Source organism: Pocillopora damicornis, chromosome 11 (genome assembly GCF_964200805.1).
Source record: "Pocillopora damicornis chromosome 11, jaPocDami1.2, whole genome shotgun sequence".
In the NCBI taxonomy this organism is placed as follows: domain Eukaryota; kingdom Metazoa; phylum Cnidaria; class Anthozoa; order Scleractinia; family Pocilloporidae; genus Pocillopora; species Pocillopora damicornis.
In genome coordinates, this window is record NC_142680.1 from 22,920,727 (window position 1) to 22,943,228 (window position 22,502).

General features: G+C 38.5%; 4 protein-coding genes across 8 annotated transcripts in view; all 4 read left to right on the forward strand.

Annotated features, from left to right (window-relative positions):
* The first annotated feature begins 1,544 nt into the window (after positions 1-1,544).
* On the forward strand, positions 1,545-2,456 carry LOC149038317 (melanopsin-like). The gene has a single exon (XM_089186455.1). The coding sequence runs from the start codon at positions 1,545-1,547 to the stop codon at positions 2,454-2,456; it is 912 nt and encodes a 303-aa protein (XP_089042581.1).
* A 1,375-nt stretch (positions 2,457-3,831) lies between these two features.
* On the forward strand, positions 3,832-7,686 carry LOC149038318 (visual pigment-like receptor peropsin). Of its 3 annotated transcripts, none has more exons than XM_089186477.1 (2): positions 3,832-4,841; positions 6,067-7,686. In XM_089186477.1, the coding sequence occupies exon 2, from the start codon at positions 6,172-6,174 to the stop codon at positions 7,219-7,221; it is 1,050 nt and encodes a 349-aa protein (XP_089042603.1). In that variant the 5' UTR covers positions 3,832-4,841; positions 6,067-6,171; the 3' UTR covers positions 7,222-7,686. The 3 variants fall into 3 exon arrangements, with proteins under 3 accessions (XP_089042603.1, XP_089042604.1, XP_089042602.1); XM_089186478.1 differs by having other exon boundaries at positions 6,101-7,686; XM_089186476.1 differs by lacking the exon at positions 3,832-4,841 and having other exon boundaries at positions 5,584-7,686.
* A 2,618-nt stretch (positions 7,687-10,304) lies between these two features.
* LOC149038319 (uncharacterized) lies at positions 10,305-16,128 on the forward strand. Its single transcript, XM_089186479.1, has 7 exons — positions 10,305-10,413; positions 10,663-11,849; positions 12,086-12,285; positions 12,628-12,752; positions 12,883-13,285; positions 15,383-15,661; positions 15,901-16,128. Exons 2-6 carry the CDS (start codon positions 11,843-11,845, stop codon positions 15,437-15,439), a joined length of 792 nt encoding a protein of 263 aa, XP_089042605.1. The 5' UTR covers positions 10,305-10,413; positions 10,663-11,842; the 3' UTR covers positions 15,440-15,661; positions 15,901-16,128.
* A 6,220-nt stretch (positions 16,129-22,348) lies between these two features.
* LOC113678340 (visual pigment-like receptor peropsin) overlaps positions 22,349-22,502 on the forward strand; it is a 5,078-nt gene continuing 4,924 nt past the window's right edge. The window contains exon 1 of one of the 3 annotated variants that reach the window (XM_027195224.2): positions 22,349-22,493. The gene's annotated coding sequence lies outside the window, so the exon portion shown is untranslated. The remainder of the gene's footprint in view (positions 22,494-22,502) is intronic. The other 2 variants (XM_089188070.1, XM_089188071.1) reach the window with 2 other exon arrangements.

Sequence of the window (22,502 nt, forward strand, 5' to 3'; positions counted from 1 at the left end):
CACAAAATGATAACCCACGAAAGGGCCTCAGAGGAAAAAAAAAGAATCTTAAAAAACCGTGTTCAGTCTTACACTTAAAATTATAATCTAAATGACAAAAGAAATTCCTAATTTAACTGATATTCGCGAAGTTTTATACTTACGCGTAAAAATCGTAAAATCTTAGTCAAAGTCTTCATGGCATTTTAAGAAACAAGAAAGAGTTTCCCAAGCTTACGAAATGTCCGTGAGTAAGAAACGAGTACATACCAAACGAACAACGCTTCATTTTGTTGTTGGAAACGAACAACGTTTTCCTTTGTTGTTAGGAACGAACAACCCCTTAAGAATCTTTATGGTGTTGTCAGAAACAAAGAGCGCCTTAGTGATAAAAATTTCTCAACGTTATTGCCTATTAACACCTTTCCATTGTTTCCACCAGAGATATTTTTTACGGTTAACTTTTTTTACGACTAACGGTTAAAATTTTTCAATTTTTACGACTAACGGCTAAATATTTTGGCCGTTTTACGGCTAACGGTTATCCTCATTGGGACCCTCAACAACGTGAACCTTCCCACAATCCAACACTACGCGCCGGCGATAAATTATGACTGGCTCTTACCTACGTAAGATGAATGCCTTTGACGCACATCTGTATAGAAAGGTGGCTACCAACAGTATTTGATTTTGGACTTTTCTGAGAGATTTTCGCACTATACAGCTCCCAAAATGATAGAAGGGGTAAGTTTTTAAAGAACCTGAAGTGCTGCGTCTGCGAGAGTTTAACAAGATAATTTCGTTTTATAAACCGAGTTGAGAAGTTTGAATTGGCCACCGTAAAGAGCTTCATTTTATTTTATTTAAAGTTTCATTTTTCATTTCATTTTATTTTTATTTAAACACGGTCAATTCATCAGCCTAAAAAATACATATCACATACGCTAGAATATTTAAAACTCAAACTATATACTATAACACTAAAAGCTGTTTTCCGTGAGTGCCGTGCGTTAAAAAATGTTATTGATCTTACGTTTAAATACCCCCAGAGACTCTGTGTTCCTTATATCGCATGGTAGACTGTTCCATAATGTGGCGCCATTGTAGCTAAAGCTTTTTCGGTAATAATTAGTGCGCGGTAATGAAACATTGAGCTGCTGGAGCCGACGCCGTCGGTTTCGAGCGTTAGCCCTTCGTCAGAGCGATTTCGGCTTTAGAACCTCTTTACGGTGGGCAGTTTACAGTGGGTCTCATAATATTCAACACAAGCGAATGCTGCGAATCCTCGAAGGAGGTTCCAGCCATGTTTAGATCCGACGAGTTTGAATTACAAGACGATTTTCAATAAATGTCTATTTGTTAATTTTAATTTCCTAAAACACTGGTTTATATGCCTTTAAATTTTGCCTTTTTTTCTTTCTTACGAACGAAAATCTAATCGGTTTTATTGTATTTTCTTCGGATTGACCATTAAGCTTTTTGGTGCCGTTTCTGATTACAGTTAAAAGAGTGAAAACGGCTGAAGTCTTCAAAGGAGGACGAAGAAGACAAATGAGCTAAAAAACATGTTTGCTACAGTATTTTTTGGCTTTCTTGCTGTTCTGGGCTTCACTCTCAATACTGTCACGGTACTGACTTTCACCAAGAATCGTAAGCTTTTGTCCGCGGCAGATATACCAGTCCTTAGCATGGCAGTAGCTGACAACGTTTTGGCCACAATTGCAACGCCATTTGCAAGCGCACACGAGAGGTGGCCGTTTGATTACAACGGTTGCAGTTGGTACGCATACTTCAATGTTACCGTAGGTCTTGGTTCTATCTTACACCACGTGGCCATTGCAGTTGAAAGGTGCTCGAAGACTCATTTTCCAATGTCAGCAGAGGTCACTCGAAAGAAGATGTCAGCAATCATTAGTCTTATTTGGGCATTAGCCTCGATCTGGGGAATCTTCCCATTGATTGGCTGGTCTGCATATGTCCCAGAGGCCAATGGGATATCATGTTCTCTAAGATGGAAGTCAATCAACACCGCTGACACTTCTTTTGTGATTTGCACTTTCACCTTCTTCCTATTACTGCCCTCTTTTGTACTTATAGCATCCTATGCCATCATTTATTACAACTTTCGACAAATGGAAAAAAGATCAAGGCGCAACTGCGGTAAAAAATCCCAGCAAACGCTAGAAACTGTTCTCGCTAAAAAGAGATTAACCTTAACAACATTCATTATGGTTGTGAGTTTTCTAATTGTTTGGTCGCCTTACGCAGCCCTGTCCTTTTATAAGGCATTTTGGAAACCAGTAACTCTGTCCCATTCAGTATCTACGGCCCCTTCCATTTTTGCCAAAACCTCTCTTTTCATTAATCCTGTTACATATTTCATTCGTTACAAAAGATTTAGAAAAGGCGTAAAGAAACTTTTTGGGAAGATGTTTTCTTGTGGAAAAGGCGACTCCACAATGCAGCAAAAGCTGTAAGCGAAATTGTAGATAGATTTAGAAAAGCCATAGACAACAATTTATACATTTGTGGAGTATTCATAGACTTTTCGAAAGCTTTCGACACCGTAAATCACCAAATATTGTCGATAAAACTAGAGAAATATGGAATAAGGGGAGTTCCCTTAGAATAGTTCACGAGCTAGCTTGATAGTAGGCAGCAATGTGTGGCTATAGAATCGCTAAAAGGAAAGATGATCTGCAGCACTCCGCAGGGTATGCCATTACGGCGTCTGGTCAAGGCGCCTGACTTCCAAGATTTTTCTGATGACCTCGTCAGCTCGCGACATGAAAACTTTCGAAGTTTTCATCAATTCTGAATTAAGAGAACTTAAGGAATGGTGTAATATTAAAAATAATTCTACTAAACTTAACCTCGGGCAAAACCAAGCATTTGTCAGATCCCCAAAAATGTATTTGAAAGTGTAAATGTAAGGTTGAAAGACATACGTGAATTATTCCGTCTTATAGAACAAAATATTTTGGGTGCTATACGATGGTGGATTCATTGTCTCGGAAAGAAAGTCTTAATGGGGTTATCTAAGAGCCAAAAAACGGCCAAATATTTTACCGTCAGGCGTAAAAACTGACAGTTTTAACCGTTGGTCGTAAAAAAAGTTAGCCGCAGAAAAATTCCTGATGAGAACAATGGAATGATGTTTACCGTTAGTCGTAAAATTGGCAATATTTTAAACGCTATCCGTAAAAGTCATCACTCTATTGAGACTCTCTGGAAATATCACATCTCTCTCTCGGAATACAAGTGTAATTTCAAATTTCCCTAATTAGTTAATTTAGTCAATTTATTATAATCTTATTTATCGCAATCAATCAGATATTTTCAAATTAAGAATCTTTTTATTCATCAAATGCTTGGCGAAGGAATAACTTGAAAACTTCACGGTTCTTCTACCTTCTAGGTTTCAGTTGTGATCAAACTACGGTTTTTGAATATTGCCTGTTGATCATAAGTAATTTTATTATCATTTCACAGTAATAGCTCTTACAAGAAATAAAAGATTTGTTGTTTATTATTTGTTGCTTATCATTCCGGTTTCAGTCGATTAAGCTTTTTCGGTTAATTGTGCTAATACTCGTTCAAACTCCCGGGTGAAGTAAAGAACTTCGCAGTAGTGAAAATAAGGCCTGAAAAACTATTCAGGCCTGTATGGGATTTGAACCCATGACCTTTACGATACCGATGCAGTGCTCTACCAACTGAGCTAACAAGGCAACTGGGAGCTGGTCATCACGTTGGTTCCAATTAAACCCGTAAAGTGATGAATAAATGACAGTGAATAAATGAAGATCACTTTATTCATTCATTTTTTAAAAAACCGCAGTTCACGTATGATTTTTATATATTCACTGTCATTCACAGAACTTTGATTGAGTTAACGGTCTCCTCCAAAAGCACAAAACGATAACCCAGGTTCAGGCTTGTACCCAGATCTTTGGACGTGTCCACAAGCTTTTCATTATTTCAAATCCGAAAAAAGCAATGATATTCAATGGCAACTCTCATAATTGCTTTAGAAAACAGGTTTTGAAAATGCGAATAAAATTTTCCTCAAGTTCAAATTCCTCATTTTAAGTACTTGCACAAATAAAGATATTTGTAAATTTAAAGTGCGAATCATTTTCAGATGCTAATTTATAGAGCTTCTTTACTATTCGACCTAGTCCCTAATCTCTCATGTCTCGTTGCTCGCGTGAAGTCTGGAATGAGGCTCTGAATCTTTTTAGTGACGTCACGACGCACAGTATGGTATAAATCAGCAGAAACGAGCTTTGAGAGAAATACCGGGAGCAATAATGACTCGGCACCACTCGGTTTTCCACCAAAATTCTGTCAGGAAATATTTAAACCGCCTTCATTGGATGAGCAGCGTTGTGAATCGCAAATGAATGTAGCTAGGCTTACTCCCCAGGCTTTATCTCTTCCCTTGGTATCCGCCCACAGTCTGGTAACGGACGTATGAATCTTTACAAGTAACGCTTCCCCACACACATGAAAAAAAAGAAAGAAAAAAAAAAGACGGAAAGACGAAAAAAAAAAAAAAGAAAGAGAGAAAAAATAGAAACAAGCGAAAAAAAGGGACAAAGAAAGAAAAAAAAAGAAACGAAGAAAAGAAGACATCTGCATTTGAACGATTTGCTGTTCTATGTCGCCACCCTCAATTCCCCATAAATATTTAAGAGAACTATTATGCAAAATTGGAAAGCAGACAGAGCGTGTTTTGGGGCAGTTTGCAAATAGCGAAGGCTTCAAGTTGTCACTGTGTATATCGGTCAGACAAAACCAATGCCAAATATTCTGGGTTTCACATTTCCCCTAAAGAGGGAACAAAGGCTCTGAAACTGGTAAGGTGTTATTTTGTTGTCATCATGTTTTATTTCTAGGTACTGTTGGGATAATCTGATAGATACAATACAGACACAGCGTTTCATTAAAAATTAGTATATCTCAAACGATTCTATTCCCTGTGACTTGTGAAAATAATTTGTAACATAATCACTTTCCCATAAAAACCAATGAAAATCTCTTTTAATCGAGGATTTCATTTTAAATGTTTTCGCAATACCAAATAAAACCAAAGGGTAGTGATGTTGTTTTTTTTTTTCGACGAAATAAAAAAAAAAAACTTATAATAGATGCGGAATATTCCAGCCGCACTGAAAGTATTTTCAGACGACACTTAGCATTTTGTCAAATTTTCAACATGTACAGTCTAGGGTGATATAAATTGCGTGTGTTTGTGTTTCTTTTTTCAAGAATCCTCAAACCTCCTTTGAAAAACTATGTCGACTTCAATCCTTTGGATTGCACCGCGATGGTCTTTAAAAACTGTCATCGTTTTTGAGCCAACCTGAATCTTTCTCACAACCTGTTGGATAAATGTTCCTCAGCCAAAATGTATTTTAATCATTTTAATTTAAGAATGTTTGCTTTGTAATAAGAGCGGAAAAAAAATCAACGGTTATTGGCTTGTAGCTATCAATAGCCTTCTCATGATCACCTGTATCATTTCTGTGTCCGAATTCTGATGGATCTGAAAGATAAAGCATCCCAGCTTCTACTTTGTCAAAATTCTCGTGAAAAAAAAAGTTGTAAAAAAAATGCTATGTGATTTTTTAGGTTTCGATAATAGCTTTGGAAGTTGAAATTGTTCTCACAGCAACTGCGGTATCGACAAAAATGTGTCCTATGTAAATATAACAAATAACACGAGGAATAAAACAGAATAGATGATCTTCTTTTGATTCAGTGGGATCAAAAGGGAGATCTCACTAGATAATTAGTCATGCTCGTAGCAGCAATTGACACCTTTACGTTTTCTAATGAGTTGGAACCAAAGTCTACTTTGTTTTGAGGTGATTTGGAAGATCTTTAATTCTAACTGGTTATTAATAACTCTTCCTAGAATGAAAAGGGATATAAAATTATATATGGTAATTGTACATGAAAATTCTGTAATTAGTAAGTGATGGACATAAACCTGTAGAAACCACGAAATCACTCTGAGAATTTAACATATCCTTCGTTGTGTCCACTAAATTAAAGCTCAAATGTCGATATGTTCCGCAGGCGTTCAAAAACCTTGATGTTGTTAACATTACAGGCTTCTACAAAATAATGCAAAAAAGGACGGTGCGATAAAAACAAATTATGGCAGTCTCTTCAATTTAGTTCATGAGGACCATGGCTGGCGAAATTATCGAAGTCCTCGATAAGAAGATCTACTATACGATCGCTGCTGTCTACATTCTGACTATGCTGACGACAATTATCACCAATAGCATCGTGATCCTAACTTTCTACAAAGTTCGTTGTCTCCTCACCCCTTCAAGCTTACCAATACTTAGCTTGGCCATGGCCGACCTGGTACTAGCCGTAACTGTGATGCCATTTGGAATTGTCGCAAATGCCAACAGGATCTGGTTGGTAGGTGATTTTGGATGTCACTGGTACGCGTACGGTCACACTGTGGTTGGCTTTTCTTCCATTCTGCACCACGGTGTTATTGCTGTAGAAGCCGCCAGAAAAATCGTGAGAGGATTACGAAACGCTGGAGCTCGAAGGCGTGGAATGATCACCACTATTGTGGTTGTCTGGGCTGTTGTGCTTGTTTGGGGAACAATGCCTTTGATTGGTTGGTCATCATATGGACCTGAAGGCAGTGGAGCTGTGTGTTCCATCAACTGGAAATCCACTGATCCAACTGACGTCTCTTTCGTGATGATCACTTTCGTATTGTTCCTGTTTATTCCGGTTATCATTATTATGGCTTGCTATACTGTTATTTCATACGATTTGCGAAGGATGGCAAGGATAGCCGAGAAGCAATGGGGACGTAAAGCACAAATGACCATCGCTCGCGTATTGGCGAAGAAAAAGTCAATGTGGACCGGTCTGATCATGTTTGTGGCTATTTTCTTCGTCTGGATGCCATATGCCATTATTTCGTTTCTATCAGTCATTGGTACCCCAGAAAAAATCCCTCCTTTGGCTTTCGCCTTAGCAGCTATGTTTGCCAAGACCTCAACATTTGTAAATCCTCTCATTTGCTTCTTCTGGTATCATAAATTTAGAGATGGGACCAAAAGGATATATAGAAATTCAAAGAGGATGGCATCCCTGCAAAAGGCATGGACCACTTCTTGTAATGAGGCAGCTTGTCAAATTCATTTGAGAACCAACTCTTACCCATATCATTCACCTGACTTCAGACAAGTGAGGTAAAACTGAACCACGTCCATTCCAACTGGGGGATAGCCCTCAAGTACGACCACTGAACATCCAGTAGGGAGCAGTGGAACAATAAAGCTCTATTTACGTGCAAAAGCTTCGCTGAAACGGAGTTACAGAAACGGCAAACGACGAACGGGACACAGGAAGACTAGGAGATACGTTTAATATTTAGAGAGACCGACAAAAAAACGGAGAGACAATGACAGTCGCAAAAAAAGACGGATCGGATAGAATAACATTCAAAGACATCTATGTTTCACCAGGCTGAAAATTTCTCTTCATTAAGTTGATTTTTGACAATAAAAATCTGCGATAAAATATTATAAAACATTATAAAACATAACACGACGTTTCGACGTTTCCAGAACGTCATTATCAAGTGAAATAGAATAATAAAATCGAGTATATATATAATGAAACGGTGAATAAATTACAAGGCGTTAAAAGTTAAACAAAGAGTTTGGCGCTAATGGAATCGCTCTGGGTGTTTAAATTGGGCCTTATTGTTCTTATGTACAACATTTCATAAACAAGACAATCCCATTTCGTGCCACATTTTTTAAGCATTCTAAACTGGCTCTCATTGAGTAAGTCAATGTTCCCATGGGCATCTCTCAGGTGGCGACCAATGGCAGAGTATCGATGATCAGCAATGCGTTGAAACAAATGGCGCGTCGTATATCCGACGTAATTTGAATCACACAAATCACATTTAAAACAGTAAACAACGCTATGCTGATTTACGATGCGTGGCTTGATTACGATGCGTGGCTTGATGGCTGTATTATCGACAAATGTGATTATTCCTCTACACCAGATACTAAGACAAAATCTGATGAAACTTTAAGAGTCAGTATTCCTTTCAAAGATCAAGTCTCAGCGAACATTGCCAAACGACAAATGCGCGATCTCAGTTCAAAAATCGGCATTGACGTACAACCAGTCTACACCAGTAAGAAACTTGAGCAGGACCTAAAGCTAACCCTAACCCTAACCCTAACCCTAACCCTATGACGTCACCAATATGGATGTCGTAGTGGGACCTCGAGGAAACCCATTCATTACTTTAATTCGAGCCCTAACGACTTTGTTTCCGAGGCATATCCCATGAAACCTTGCAAAAGTACAGAAGACATGTAATCACACACAACAAGCATAGAATGCTATTCCTAAAAAAAATCTTTTCAAAAACTAGAATAAATTTGCTTTCAATTTGTCAAAATCCAATCGAGTGCACGAGGTTTTTGCTCGAGTGCACGGATGTTGAAAGTCTGTTAGTGTGCTAACTACCAGGCGGATTCCTTTGTTGAGATCCATCGAAGTATCGTGTAAACCATAAATTTTAACCATACTTTGTGGCCGGGCAATTTAAAGTAAAATGACAATTATTTATCGGACCTTTATAAGCCTACATTGTGAATTTCAGATCAGGCCAACGGCATGGATGAACACATTAAGTATCTGGAGACACTTTGTCGTCTTTGTGGCACAAATCTGCCGCGGATCAGGGTCAGTGCTACAAACAAAGAATCTTTCAAATCGGAGCTCTGGATGAAATTTCGAATTAATGTCGATCTCGGCAGCCGAGAGATTCATCCATCCTCTATCTGCACGGGGTGCAAGCGATTTCTGTATAGAGTTCGCACAGTTTCCGATCCAGAGGAAGTTGCCACAAAGAAGGAACCACATGTGTGGAGAAGCCACACTGAGGACAATTGTCCTTGTAGGGCCAGCAAATCTAAAGGAAAAGGGCGTCCCCGTAAGATTTCCAAACAGCCCTTGGAATGGAAAGCAACAGAAACTTGTGGAAGCGAAACCGAAAGTGGCGAGGACAACGAATCAGAGGGAGAAAAAAAGTATTGTCTGGGGTTCAGTGCCGTTATGCACAACATTGTGTTGATGGAAAAAGAGGAAGCAGTTACATGTGCCAGAAAGCTGGCAGAAAACTATAATTTCATCTTCTTGGACAGAGATAACATGCTACATGAAATAAATAAGCTAAGTACTGAAGATAGACTGTTGCTTACTTCAACTATTTTTCGCTCAGAAAAGGAAAATGTGAAAACTGACATCTTGTCTTGTAATCAAACATACAAGAATCTAACTTCTATGTTAAATGTGACCCCTCATACATGGATTCAGGCCAGAAACTCAGTTTTGACATGGGCAATCAATGCCCTTAGCCACGAAAGTGCCAAGCCAGTTCATGAGGCAGTAACTGTCGATCAGCTTTATTCTATTGTGCAACCCTCTTTTGTAAGCCCATTGATGTTTGCTACAAATCTCTTGGTATACTCTGTGACATGTAGTAAACTTGCCCTTAATATCCATGGTAAGATCCACCCCGCTGGAGGAAACACCACTGTCAAAACCTGGCTAAATAACTTAACAATGGAAGTCCCTCAAGTTCCCTCTGGTGATATTCTGACAGCTATTGACAATGACCAGGTGCTTATTAGGAAGTGGACTGTGCGTAAAGATAACAGGGCACAAATCAGTGTACTAACAAGTGTCTGTGTGGCACCTGTTTATCCCAATGGAACATTGCAGTTGGATTCAAATCTTGCTTCAGGGTAAGAAACTCATTTGAAAAAATGGCCAATTAGTTATTGAATACACAAGGATTTGTTTTGTTTAATGAGCACAATCTTGGACAAGTCATTTCCTTTCCGAAATTGTTGCCAGCATATTTGAAGGTCATGTATATGTAATCAATTAAAATGTGCATACATTACCATATTAAGGTACAGTAAATTTGATAGACTATAACTTTCAGTGTTTTTCGTCTTTTATTTTTATCAAGTATTTAACAGTTATTCCTTGAGGTTAAGCATGATAGAGGTTTGTGCTATCAGCCAAAACCTGAGGCAGATAACACAAATTATTCAGTAGTTATTGTTTTATTAGGCATAAACTTGTAAAAACAAGAGCACATACAAGAAACTAACCATGCTAGGTCAACTTGTAAACAACTCAAAATGTAAGCTTAAAACTTTGATGTTGCTGCACATTCCACAAGTTTCCAGAATTGAGATAGCGATACCAAGTATTACTAATTTGGCTCTCTCTTTTAGAGCATGGTACAATCGCATTGAACAAGCCAAGACATGTCAAGATGAGCGGGAAAAGCTGGAAAAGGCATGTTCAGATTCAGAACCTGATAATGAAATAATCCGCCAAGAGGTAATTATACATTTGAAATTACAGGTGTACAAGAAAGGTCATCTTCTTGTAGATGTAGTTTACAATTAGGAAAACAAACACTAGGAGAAAAAAAACATTGTGCAAATTTGAGGCTTAGCCAGCAAATTATGGATTATACTATACCTGTTTTAAGGACAGGCCTACTTTTGTGAACATGTGTAAAGTTAAAAGGCAATTCTTTCAATTGACTATAACATTTTGTGATTGAATTTTTTTTGTTGTACTCAGAACAAACGACTAATCCATGAGTTACTTCAGGGGTTACTTAAAGAGCAGACAAAAACTGGGGATGTGTGGCAAGATGATGTTGACATCAGCGTAGATGACATTAAAGCCAAAGAAGGAAAGCGTGTTTGTCCTGTATGTCAAACAACAATGGATAGGAACAAAAGAAAATGTGTAAATCTAGATTGCAGGGTGAGCCTGAAAGACGCTGAGAAAGAACTTCAAGGCAGTGACATCCTAGGTACTGCACTGGTTGCCCCCATCCGTCAGTACCGACAGAGAGTGAGAGAAACACAGCTGGGATTCATCATTGATCAGAATGAGGAGGCACATGTCATTGTAAAAGAAAAATTTTCTGAGTGTTATGATGAATTCCAGCATGTGCCATCAAACCATATTGATCATCCAGTCAACATTGTGACAAGTGATCCTGTATTTGTAAATCCAAATTCTCGGAATGCACTCAAGGAAGTTTTACGTAGAGTTGGCATGGCTGCAAAGGTGAGGCGGTATCATCCCAATGATCCAAATGCTCGGCAATGGCTTAATGTTACCATGGATGGTCTACCTTACCTTGTGTGCAGGAGAGTGGTCAATGATGTTTTCCTCTGTACAGAATGTGGTGAGGAGGTCATGGAGGAAAGTGTGAATGAACATTGCATTAAAGTTCATCAAGGACAGAAATGCAGTGCTGTAAAAGAGTTTGACTGGGTGGTACTTCGTATTGGAAAGCTTCATCTAGAAATGAACATGGCAAGACATTCCATTGATTTAAACTGGGATGTCTTTGTTTCTAAGCTTGCCAGTGAGCTTGGTTTTGTTTCTAATGCTGCTCAGAAATTTGTCAAAAAGGGTTCAGACCACCACAAGACAATGTCTATCCTGAAAGTTGCTCACATTGGTTTGTGGAAGGAATTACTCATTCCATACATCCGGGATAGGCTTGACAGTGGATCTGCAATGTCAGTTAATGACTACTTGTATGACTGGATGCCTAATGTTGGCTGGAAAAATGCCACCTACAGGTACATCTTTGGCATGACCTGGACGTATTTGATGGCTCTCTGGGTTTTCCGCATGGGCATCAGGAGAAATAATGCTGCCTATGTAAGAGCAGGGCAGATGACATTTGCTACTGTATTTCATAGGAATGCAGTGTCTAAGTATGCTTTGATTGACCTGTATGACAGGTAGGTAAATGGAAACTCTTCTTGATTGTTTTTTAAACTTATATATATGTACAATAATATATAACAAATATTGAAATTTTTTAGTGGTCAGCTCCTTTCATTCTTCTAAATGAAAGGCCTCCCATCTCTGAGTCAACAAGCAATTACATCCATGTACAGCTGACATGCTGACTAATTTTACACCTAACAACTGTTCATTAAGTCATTATCGTTTTTCTTTCATTATTGTCGTGTAGACCGAGCTTGCTACCCAGAAGAACTGACTGTATTTGTGCAGAATACAGAGGCAGTTAGTACATCAGGGAATGAAAGCAAGGGTGAAGACATGGATGCTTGCCTTGAGGAGAAAAACAAGGAGTCAAAAGTGTGGCAGCATGGCACCATGACTGCATTGGATTGGCTGAGGATTTTCAGAAATCTTGGAAATCTTAGCAAGGTATAGTGTATGCAAACATTTGTTTGTTTCACTTTTTGGTGTATTTTGAAACAGGCACAAATGATATACATGTACTTAATTTATAGTTACTTCAACATTTAAAAGCTACTAAAGAAGGGCAAAAAATATTTTTGTAGTTCATTACCTTTTGTACATAACATTGTGAATCATTGCTAAGAGTTAGTAAAAGCATTTATCTCCAGGTTACTTGGTTTTCTTCTCTCCTAAAATCCGAAAAATTTTTAAACACAAATTTGGTCTGATTCAGAAGACCTGCTTGAAACTATCTGTGAGTAGTTTGGATTCCTCTTTAAATACCTCATTTATTTTATTTATATTTAGGTGAGAAATTGGCTTTTCTCCCTGCTTGGATTGCATAATCCCAAGGATGAAGCATTGGACTCAAGAAGAAAGCATGATTTTGTAGATGAAGTGCTAGCATGGCGCATAAAGTTACGAAAAGAGAAGTAAATGACACAATACATTTTAGTATAAGCTATTCAGCTCCAGTATGTAATAGTAGTGGTGTAAATTAAAGAGCAATTCTCAATGCAATAGTTGGTTCAATAAGTTTATTTCACTGCTTTTCCATCAAAGGTATTTGCAAGGAGGGTTGTCAAATGTTGTAACATCCTTGGAAGGCCCTGAACTGGACAGTGATTTGAAAAATTATGAGGAAATTCTTAGAAGGAACAGAAGCAACTTGCTTCATACACACTTCATTGATGGCAAAAAAAGAGCAGATACCCAGTTGCAAGTGCTATATGTAACTACAGAAGACAGAGCTTTGGCAGAAGACGTAAGGAATGCATCCAAAGATGAAATCTTCAGGAGAATAGCTGAAAAGCGTCTGCTGCTCACTGATGAGGAGACAAGGGAGCCTCTGTCAAGCAGATTTGGAGCTATCAAAGCACAGCCCAGCAAAGTTAAAAAGGAAACTCTTGTTTTGTTGTACAATGAGATTGTGGAAGAGCTACAGAACCAAGAGACACAGGAAGAGGTGTGTATCCTTGACACCATTGAGGAAGATAGCTGTAGGTGACTCAAAATCTAACTGGCTAGGTAATGTAGCAGTTTTCAGTTTTTGACAGAGTTAAATTAGAAACTCTGCGAGCTGGCAATTTCAGGAAACCTAGTATTTGTGAGAGTATGAGACATGAGAAAACATTTTAAGGGTTGGTTTCATGTAGAAAAGGAGAAAACAAAGAACAAAATTTTACTTGTGCTTTTCTTGTGCTACCATCTATATGCATATAATGTACAAACAGTACATGGCTGTATTTCATGCAAATAGGTTTAAATATACATCCTGTAAGAGGTGTAATTTTTAATGTCAAGAATTAAGGAAAGCATAAAAAAATACTTAGTAGGCTCAGATGTAAATAATAATTATATTAAATGTAAATCGTGTACAAAAGACATTTCATGTGCTCAGTATTATTTTCAATATTTTGCGGTGTGGTATTTATAATATAATATAATAATTATGACCTAATTAAATTGATTGATTTTATTGACTTGATTATTAAAAACAGGAACCTTTCTTATAAAGTCTTCAACATCACGTGTGGCATGAATTCCAAGGGTTTATCCTGGGGCTCGGGTTGGAGAATAAATTGCAACCCCTATGTTTATAAAACAAGAAAGAAAAATGCTACAGTTGAAAGTTCAATATACATGTGCATCACCTATCCCCAAACGTCCACCCCTAATGTTATTAACAGTTTATGACAGTTTTTTCATCGGAGACAAAGGTGATTTTGCTTTGTAGCTGGATTGGGGGCACATCGCTTCTCTCCTTGTCATTTAGATGCGGTTTTGGCTTGTTTAGAATTAACTCCTGAACTGGAACGGGTACCACAGCTTCTGAAGATCTATACGACAACCGTCTTCTAGATTGGGTATTGTTTTCAATGTCCCTAGTTTCATGCCCCAGTACTTTAGCCAGCCTTGGATCTAGACTGACACCCTCTGGTGTTTTGTCTAGTGGTTCAACGCTGGGGATTTCTGAGTTCCTGGGATCCGCCATAGTTACGCCATCATAATTGTGGTCTGCTTGTGTAGGGCGAAGTAGACCCTTATTGTAAGTATCCAGAATAGCGTCCGAACCACATACAAATCGTTGTCCGTTGTGTTGGTCAATTATCATGAGTACTTCTGCTTTTGTCATGGTATGAAGCTTCAAGCCTTTGCTGAACAGCGTGGATTTCCGCTTGTACAATGTACACGACCTGGCGTGGGATTTTTCCACATAAGCAATTTTTTCTTTCGTCCGACGTGACATTTTTTTGCCTACTGCCCAATTCTGTGAGGGCTCTCTGAAAAAAATAAGGCATCTCACTCCTTACAAACGAATGAATGTAAAAATGCGCGGGAAACGAAAATCAAAGGCGCCAAAGAAAAATTCAGAAGTGAAATTACAGTACTTACTTCAATGCATTATTCACCTCGTTAGACGGACCATCGTTGTTCATATTGCACTTAAGCCAAGGCGGATGCACACTAAAAAATAATTCCAGGAAATCACGGATCTTACACATAAACGTGGTTATCCAGCGAGTAAGTTCTCCTTCTGGCAAACAAAGAGGTATTTGTTCACTGGGCTCTCACATCTTCAGGTATCGCATCCGGGAAATGTGCAATAAGAGCGGCATGAAGATGAAAATAAAAAATCACATTGGTGGAAAGCCTTGCTGAAGTGTCTCTTCTGACAGCGTTCCGGAAACAAAGGTGTTAGTTTAACTACACGAACTGATGAGAGTGAAATTTACGTCTACAACCACGAGGGACTTATCTGTAATTGCGAAACTCGTATAAAAATACCGCACGTGCTTTTACATTTTGTAGTGATGGACCTATACAAAATTTCTATACAGGGTGTTCAAATCAAAGGGTAAGTGTAAAGGATATATTATTGCTGACTAATAGCTATAGGACCGATTTTGTAGTGTTCTGAGACCTAGATTCTCCCGCGAATCGATCGATATCTATGGTTCTCTTGCATTTAATTCCATCATGGATATTCGTCTTAAAATAGATTGTGACTACTTGCTTTTATTTTATCCCACTTATGTGTTTGTTGGCGTTTATTTTCCAGGTATCATCATTTCAAGATCAAAGCTCCACGTGGAACACCGCTTGTTGTTCAAACTGAAGACAACAACAAGTATGACCCGCATGCACTGGCTTGTCTTCTTCCACGAGAAATGGAACGCATTCCAGAGGCTCTACGAGAAGTCCAGATTTTCAGCAAATCGCAGAGGAAGAAATACACCTTAGAAGATGTCAAAGGGCAGCAGATCGGCAGGATTCAGCACTTCCTAAACGTACAGCTGCATGGTTTGCTCCGATGTGGCAAAATAACCAGGATTGAAGGGTAAGTTACTGTTTTCTTACCTTACTGTTACTTTTTCGTAAAGGCTTGATGGACTGAAATTGATACATGTCTATTTAAAAAATCGGAGAGAAGCAAGATAGTGTCTTTCCTCGATCTATACTGGAGACAAATGAAATTGTCCCGATTCCGCGATCTCACACCTTTCTCGTCCCTATTGTTATCAGTGCGCGTTATTTGGTTCAGCCTTATTAATTTGGTTTTCTTGTAACCCAAAATAGGGAAATCAACGGAGAACCGACGATAACATCGAGGCCAAGCTCTACCCAGAAGTTCTCCAGATACAAACAGGCTGGCGGAGGAGCTTTTATTCCCGCGACGCTCTTGGTGGAAGGACCACAGCGTTACAAAGAATTTGTCCTGGAAAGAATCCGCTGTACTCTACCAGAATGCGAGAATGTCCAAGACATGCATGTTGAATGTTTGAAATAAATGAACATGTTTAATGTTATCTTACGTCCAGTCTTTATTAGCGAATTTTGTTTCGGCTTACTACCGCATTACAACATGGCCGCCACAAAAAAAAAAATAATCACCTTCTTCTCGTTTCCAGTACCTCTCGGCCAAATTTGCTTTGTTTTGGTTTTGATCTCACCCAATCACAAAGCTCGAAACCGATATCCAGAAATGGATATGGCCCGGACTGTTAACACTGAGTTGTTATATAAGAAAGCAGTTTTATAGCTAGATTCAAAAAGTTCAAAGTTAACATATTCATTGGTCAGAACAGCTATTTTATATATTATAGACAACACTTACTTTTGGCCTTCGGCAGTGATTCTAGAACTTTCGATTATCGTTGTAACCATTTACTATTCAAGTAAAATGTTTTTTTCTTTTCATTTCTATCCTTAAAAATTTCAGTTGTTGTCTCTCTCTGAAAAACAATTTTTTCACTTTTTTTTTCTACCCAACAATCAATATTCAAAATTGAAGTTACTTGGCTTATTGAAAACAAATCAACATGTTTTTGATATTCTGACAGTAATATTCCAGAGTGGTTGCCAGGTAAGGAATATTTTCGAAGTACGGCCAGACGATCGACACGCCCCAGTTATGAACTAAAATATGTCGGAGAAAATCATCCTTTTAAATCTTCAACTATCAAAACGGGATAAATAAGATCGAAATAAAGGAACCATCGTACTAAAAAAAACCAAGCATTTAAATTGACAAATGTTGATCACTCGAAAAGCATCGTTTATCACTTAGAACGGCGGAAACACAGATGATCTCAAAAAAATTAACCTTAAGGCGCAAAAACTGACAATTTTAACCGTTAGTCTTAGGAAGGGTTGACCTGGACTATTTTTTATGACAACAGTGGAAAGATGTGAACCGTTAGCCGTAAATTGGCACAAAATGTTAACCGTTAGCCGTAAAAGCTGTCACCACATTAAGACCCCCAAATACAGTAAGGACTTTTTTTTGTTTTTGGTCGTTGCTGCCGTTTTTTTCCTTTTTTTTTGCAGAAAGAGAACCAACATAAAAATTCTAAATGCAAAAGTTACTTTGTGATAGTGAACAAATCAATGATCAAGTCTGTTTGTCAGTCCACTGTGATACGCATTGTTCCGACAAGGCGCTAAGGGTCTTCTAAAAGATCGTTGCATCCCTTTTGCTCTCAAGTTTGTCGCGGCATTCACTTTGACGGCTATTTATGATTAGAGATCAAATTTTTTCTCTGCATAAATTGGCGAAAACGACTTATCGTCACAACGGAGGCATGCTGACCAAAATGTTCTATCCTTTCGATTCAGTTTTGGCCAGAACATAATGAGAACAAATTAACTTAAATGATCACAACAGCCAACCAACAAGTTCTCTGATCAATGACGTCTCGAGAAAAGGAACCGATCGGCTCTCCTCACTTCACATATAAACAAAAAAGACATTGTGTTTGAATCATACACTTATGTTCCACAAAGCGACTTTTATTTATCAGTAGACTAGGAAAAGAATAGCGAGCAAAGAGAAATAACAATTTGATCAGTTGTTCTGTTTCATTGGATGAATTGAGTGGAAAAAGATCATGTTTAAAAAATTGACCGTTCTCCGAGTGAAGTTGTATTTCGTTTAATACAATTGACAGAGCCAGTTATTACATATCGCCTAAGGGGAGAGGGCAGTGAACTTATTTTGTTGTCACGAGAAAATTAACCTGATCCTTCCCTGGGGCTCTGCAATATTCTTTCGACACTTTTTCCCCCCCTCCCCTCATTAGCAGTCATGTAGTTCCCCATCTTATACTTTGGCGGCGACGACGACTCATCCCCGCTTTGTTTCCCCTGAAAACAACGAGGGTCTCAATGGGGTGATGGCTTTTACGGCTATCGGTTAAAATTTTGGCCAATGTCCGGCTAACGGTTAACACCTTTCCATTGTTTCCACCAGAGATATTTTTTACGGTTAACTTTTTTTACGACTAACGGTTAAAATTTTTCAATTTTTACGACTAACGGCTAAATATTTTGGCCGTTTTACGGCTAACGGTTATCCTCATTGGGACCCTCAACAACGTGAACCTTCCCACAATCCAACACTACGCGCCGGCGATAAATTATGACTGGCTCTTACCTACGTAAGATGAATGCCTTTGACGCACGTCTGTATAGAAAGGTGGCTACCAACAGTATTTGATTTTGGACTTTTCTGAGAGATTTTCGCACTATACAGCTCCCAAAATGATAGAAGGGGTAAGTTTTTAAAGAACCTGTAGTGCTGCGTCTGCGAGGGTTTAACAAGATAATTTCGTTTTATAAACCGAGTTGAGAAGTTTGAATTGGCCACCGTAAAGAGCTTCATTTTATTTTATTTAAAATTTCATTTTTCATTTCATTTTATTTTTATTTAAACACGGTCAATTCATCAGCCTAAAAAATACATATCACATACGCTAGAATATTTAAAACTCAAACTATATACTATAACACTAAAAGCTGTTTTCCGTGAGTGCCGTGCGTTAAAAAATGTTATTGATCTTACGTTTAAATACCCCCAGAGACTCTGTGTTCCTTATATCGCATGGTAGACTGTTCCATAATGTGGCGCCATTGTAGCTAAAGCTTTTTCGGTAATAATTAGTGCGCGGTAATGGAACATTGAGCTGCTGGAGCCGACGCCGTCGGTTTCGAGCGTTAGCCCTTCGTCAGAGCGATTTCGGCTTTAGAACCTCTTTACGGTGGGCAGTTTACAGTGGGTCTCATAATATTCAACACAAGCGAATGCTGCGAATCCTCGAAGTAAGTTCCAGCCATGTTTAGATCCGACGAGTTTGAATTACAAGACGATTTTCAATAAATGTCTACTTGTATAAAACACTGGTTTATATGCCTTTAAATTTTGCCTTTTTTTCTTTCTTACGAACGAAAATCTAAGCGGTTTTATTGTATTTTCTTCGGATTGACCATTAAGCTTTTTGGTGCCGTTTCTGATTACAGCTACAAGAGTGAAAACGGCTGAAGTGTTCAAAGGAGGACGAAGAAGACAAATGAGCTAAAAAACATGTTTGCTACAGTATTTTTTGGCTTTCTTGCTGTTCTGGGCTTCACTCTCAATACTGTCACGGTACTGACTTTCACCAAGAATCGTAAGCTTTTGTCCGCGGCAGATATACCAGTCCTTAGCATGGCAGTAGCTGACAACGTTTTGGCCACAATTGCAACGCCATTGGCAGCATTTGCAAGCGCCCACGAGAGGTGGCCGTTTGATTACAGCGGTTGCAGTTGGTACGCATACTTCAATGTTACCGTAGGTCTTGGTTCTATCTTACACCACGTGGCCATTGCAGTTGAAAGGTGCTCGAAGACTCATTTTCCAATGTCAGCAGAGGTCACTCGAAAGAAGATGTCAGCAATCATTAGTCTTATTTGGGCATTAGCCTCGATCTGGGGAATCTTCCCATTGATTGGCTGGTCTGCATATGTCCCAGAAGCCAATGGGATATCATGTTCTCTAAGATGGAAGTCAATCAACACCGCTGACACTTCTTTTGTGATTTGCACTTTCACCTTCTTCCTATTACTGCCCTCTTTTGTACTTATAGCATCCTATGCCATCATTTATTACGACCTTCGACAAATGGAAAAAAGATCAAGGCGCAACTGCGGTAAAAAATCCCAGCAAACGCTAAAACTGTTCTCGCTAAAAAGAGATTAGCCTTAACAACATTCATTATGGTTGTGAGTTTTCTAATTGTTTGGTCGCCTTACGCAGCCCTGTCCTTTTATAAGGCATTTTGGAAACCAGTAACTCTGTCCCATTCAGTATCTACGGCCCCTTCCATTTTTGCCAAAACCTCTCTTTTCATTAATCCTGTTACATATTTCATTCGTTACAAAAGATTTAGAAAAGGCGTAAAGAAACTTTTTGGGAAGATGTTTTCTTGTGGAAAAGGCGACTCCACAATGCAGCAAAAGCCGTCAGCGAAATTGTAGATAGATTTAGAAAAGCCATAGACAACAATTTATACATTTGTGGAGTATTCATAGACTTTTCGAAAGCTTTCGACACCGTAAATCACCAAATATTGTCGATAAAACTAGAGAAATATGGAATAAGGGGAGTTCCCTTAGAATAGTTCACGAGCTAGCTTGATAGTAGGCAGCAATGTGTGGCTATAGAATCGCTAAAAGGAAAGATGATCTGCAGCACTCCGCAGGGTATGCCATTACGGCGTCTGGTCAAGGCGCCTGACTTCCAAGATTTTTCTGATGACCTCGTCAGCTCGCGACATGAAAACTTTCGAAGTTTTCATCAATTCTGAATTAAGAGAACTTAAGGAATGGTGTAATATTAAAAATAATTCTACTAAACTTAACCTCGGGCAAAACCAAGCACATGTCAGATCCCCAAAAATGTATTTGAAAGTGTAAATGTAAGGTTGAAAGACATACGTGAATTATTCCGTCTTATAGAACAAAATATTTTGGGTGCTATACGATGGTGGATTCATTGTCTCGGAAAGAAAGTCTTAATGGGGTTATCTAAGAGCCAAAAAACGGCCAAATATTTTACCGTCGGGCGTAAAAACTGACAGTTTTAACCGTTGGTCGTAAAAAAAGTTAGCCGCAGAAAAATTCCTGATGAGAACAATGGAATGATGTTTACCGTTAGTCGTTAAATTGCCAATATTTTAAACGCTATCCGTAAAAGTCATCACTCCATTGAGACTCTCTGGAAATATCACATCTCTCTCTCGGAATACAAGTGTAATTTCAAATTTCCCTAATTAGTTAATTTAGTCAATTTATTATAATCTTATTTATCGCAATCAATCAGATATTTTCAAATTAAGAATCTTTTTATTCATTAAATGCTTGGCGAAGGAATAACTTGAAAACTTCACGGTTCTTCTACCTTCTAGGTTTCAGTTGTGATCAAACTACGGTTTTTGAATATTGCCTGTGGATTATAAGTAATTTTATTATCATTTCACAGTAATAGCTCTTACAAGAAATAAAAGATTTGTTGTTTATTATTTGTTGCGCATCATTCCGGTTTCAGTCGATTAAGCTTTTTCGGTTAATTGTGCTAATACTCGTTTATACTCCCGGGTGAAGTAAAGAACTTCGCAGTAGTGAAAATAAGGCCTGAAAAACTATTCAGGCCTGTATGGGATTTGAACCCATGACCTTTACGATACCGATGCAGTACTCTACCAACTGAGCTAACGAGGCAACTGGGAGCTGGTCGTCACGTTGTTTCCAATTAAACCCCTAAAGTAACGAATAAATGACAGTGAATAAGTGAAGATCACTTTATTCATTCATTTTTTAAAAAATCGTAGTTCACGTTTGATTTTTATATATTGACTGTCATTCACAGAACTTTGATTGAGTTAACTGTCTCCTCCAAGAGCACCAAACGATAACCCAGGTTCAGGCTTTTACCCAGATCTTTGGACCGACCTGCAGCCACAAGCTTTTCATTATTTCAATTCCGGAAAAATCAACGATGATATTCCATAATTGCTTTAGGAAATAGGTTTTGAAAATGCGAATAAAATTTTCCAGTTCAAACTCATCATTGTAAGAACTTGCACAAATCAAGATAATTGTAAATTTTAGTGCGAATCATTGTCAGATGCTAATTTATCGGAGCTTCTGTTCGACCTAGTCCCCAGTCGTTCTCTCATGTCTCGTTGTCCGCGCAAAGTCTGGAATGAGGCTCTGAATCTCTCTAGTGACGTCACGACTCACAGTATGGTATAAATCAGCAGAAACGGGCAATACCGTGAGCAATAACGGCTCGGCACCACTCGGTTTTCAACCAAAATTCTGTCAGGAAATATTTAAACCGCTTTCATTGGATGAGCGGCGTTGTAAACCGCAAATAAATGAGAATGTAGCTCTGTTTACTCCCCAGGCTTTATCTCTTCCCTTGGTACCCGCCCGGAGTCTGGTAACGGGCGTATAAATCTTTACTAGTAACGCTTCCCCACACCCATTGAAAATAGAATGAAAAAAGAAAGAAAGAAAAAGACGGAAAGACGAAAAAATAAAACAAACAAGAAATAGAGAAAAAATAGAAACAAGCAAAAAAAAGAGACAAAGAAAGAAAAAAAAACGAGAAACGAAGAAAAGAAGACATCTGCATTTGAATGGTTTGCAGTTCTATGTCGCAACCCTCAATTCCCCCATAAATATTTAAGAACCATTATGCAAAATTGGAAAGCAGACAAAGCGTTTTTTGGGGCAGTTTGCAAATAGCGAAGGCTTCAAGTTGTCACTGTGTATATCGGTCAGACAAAACCAATGCCAAATATTCTGGGCTTCACATTTCCCCCAAAGAGGGAACAAAGGCTCTGAAACTGGTAAGGTGT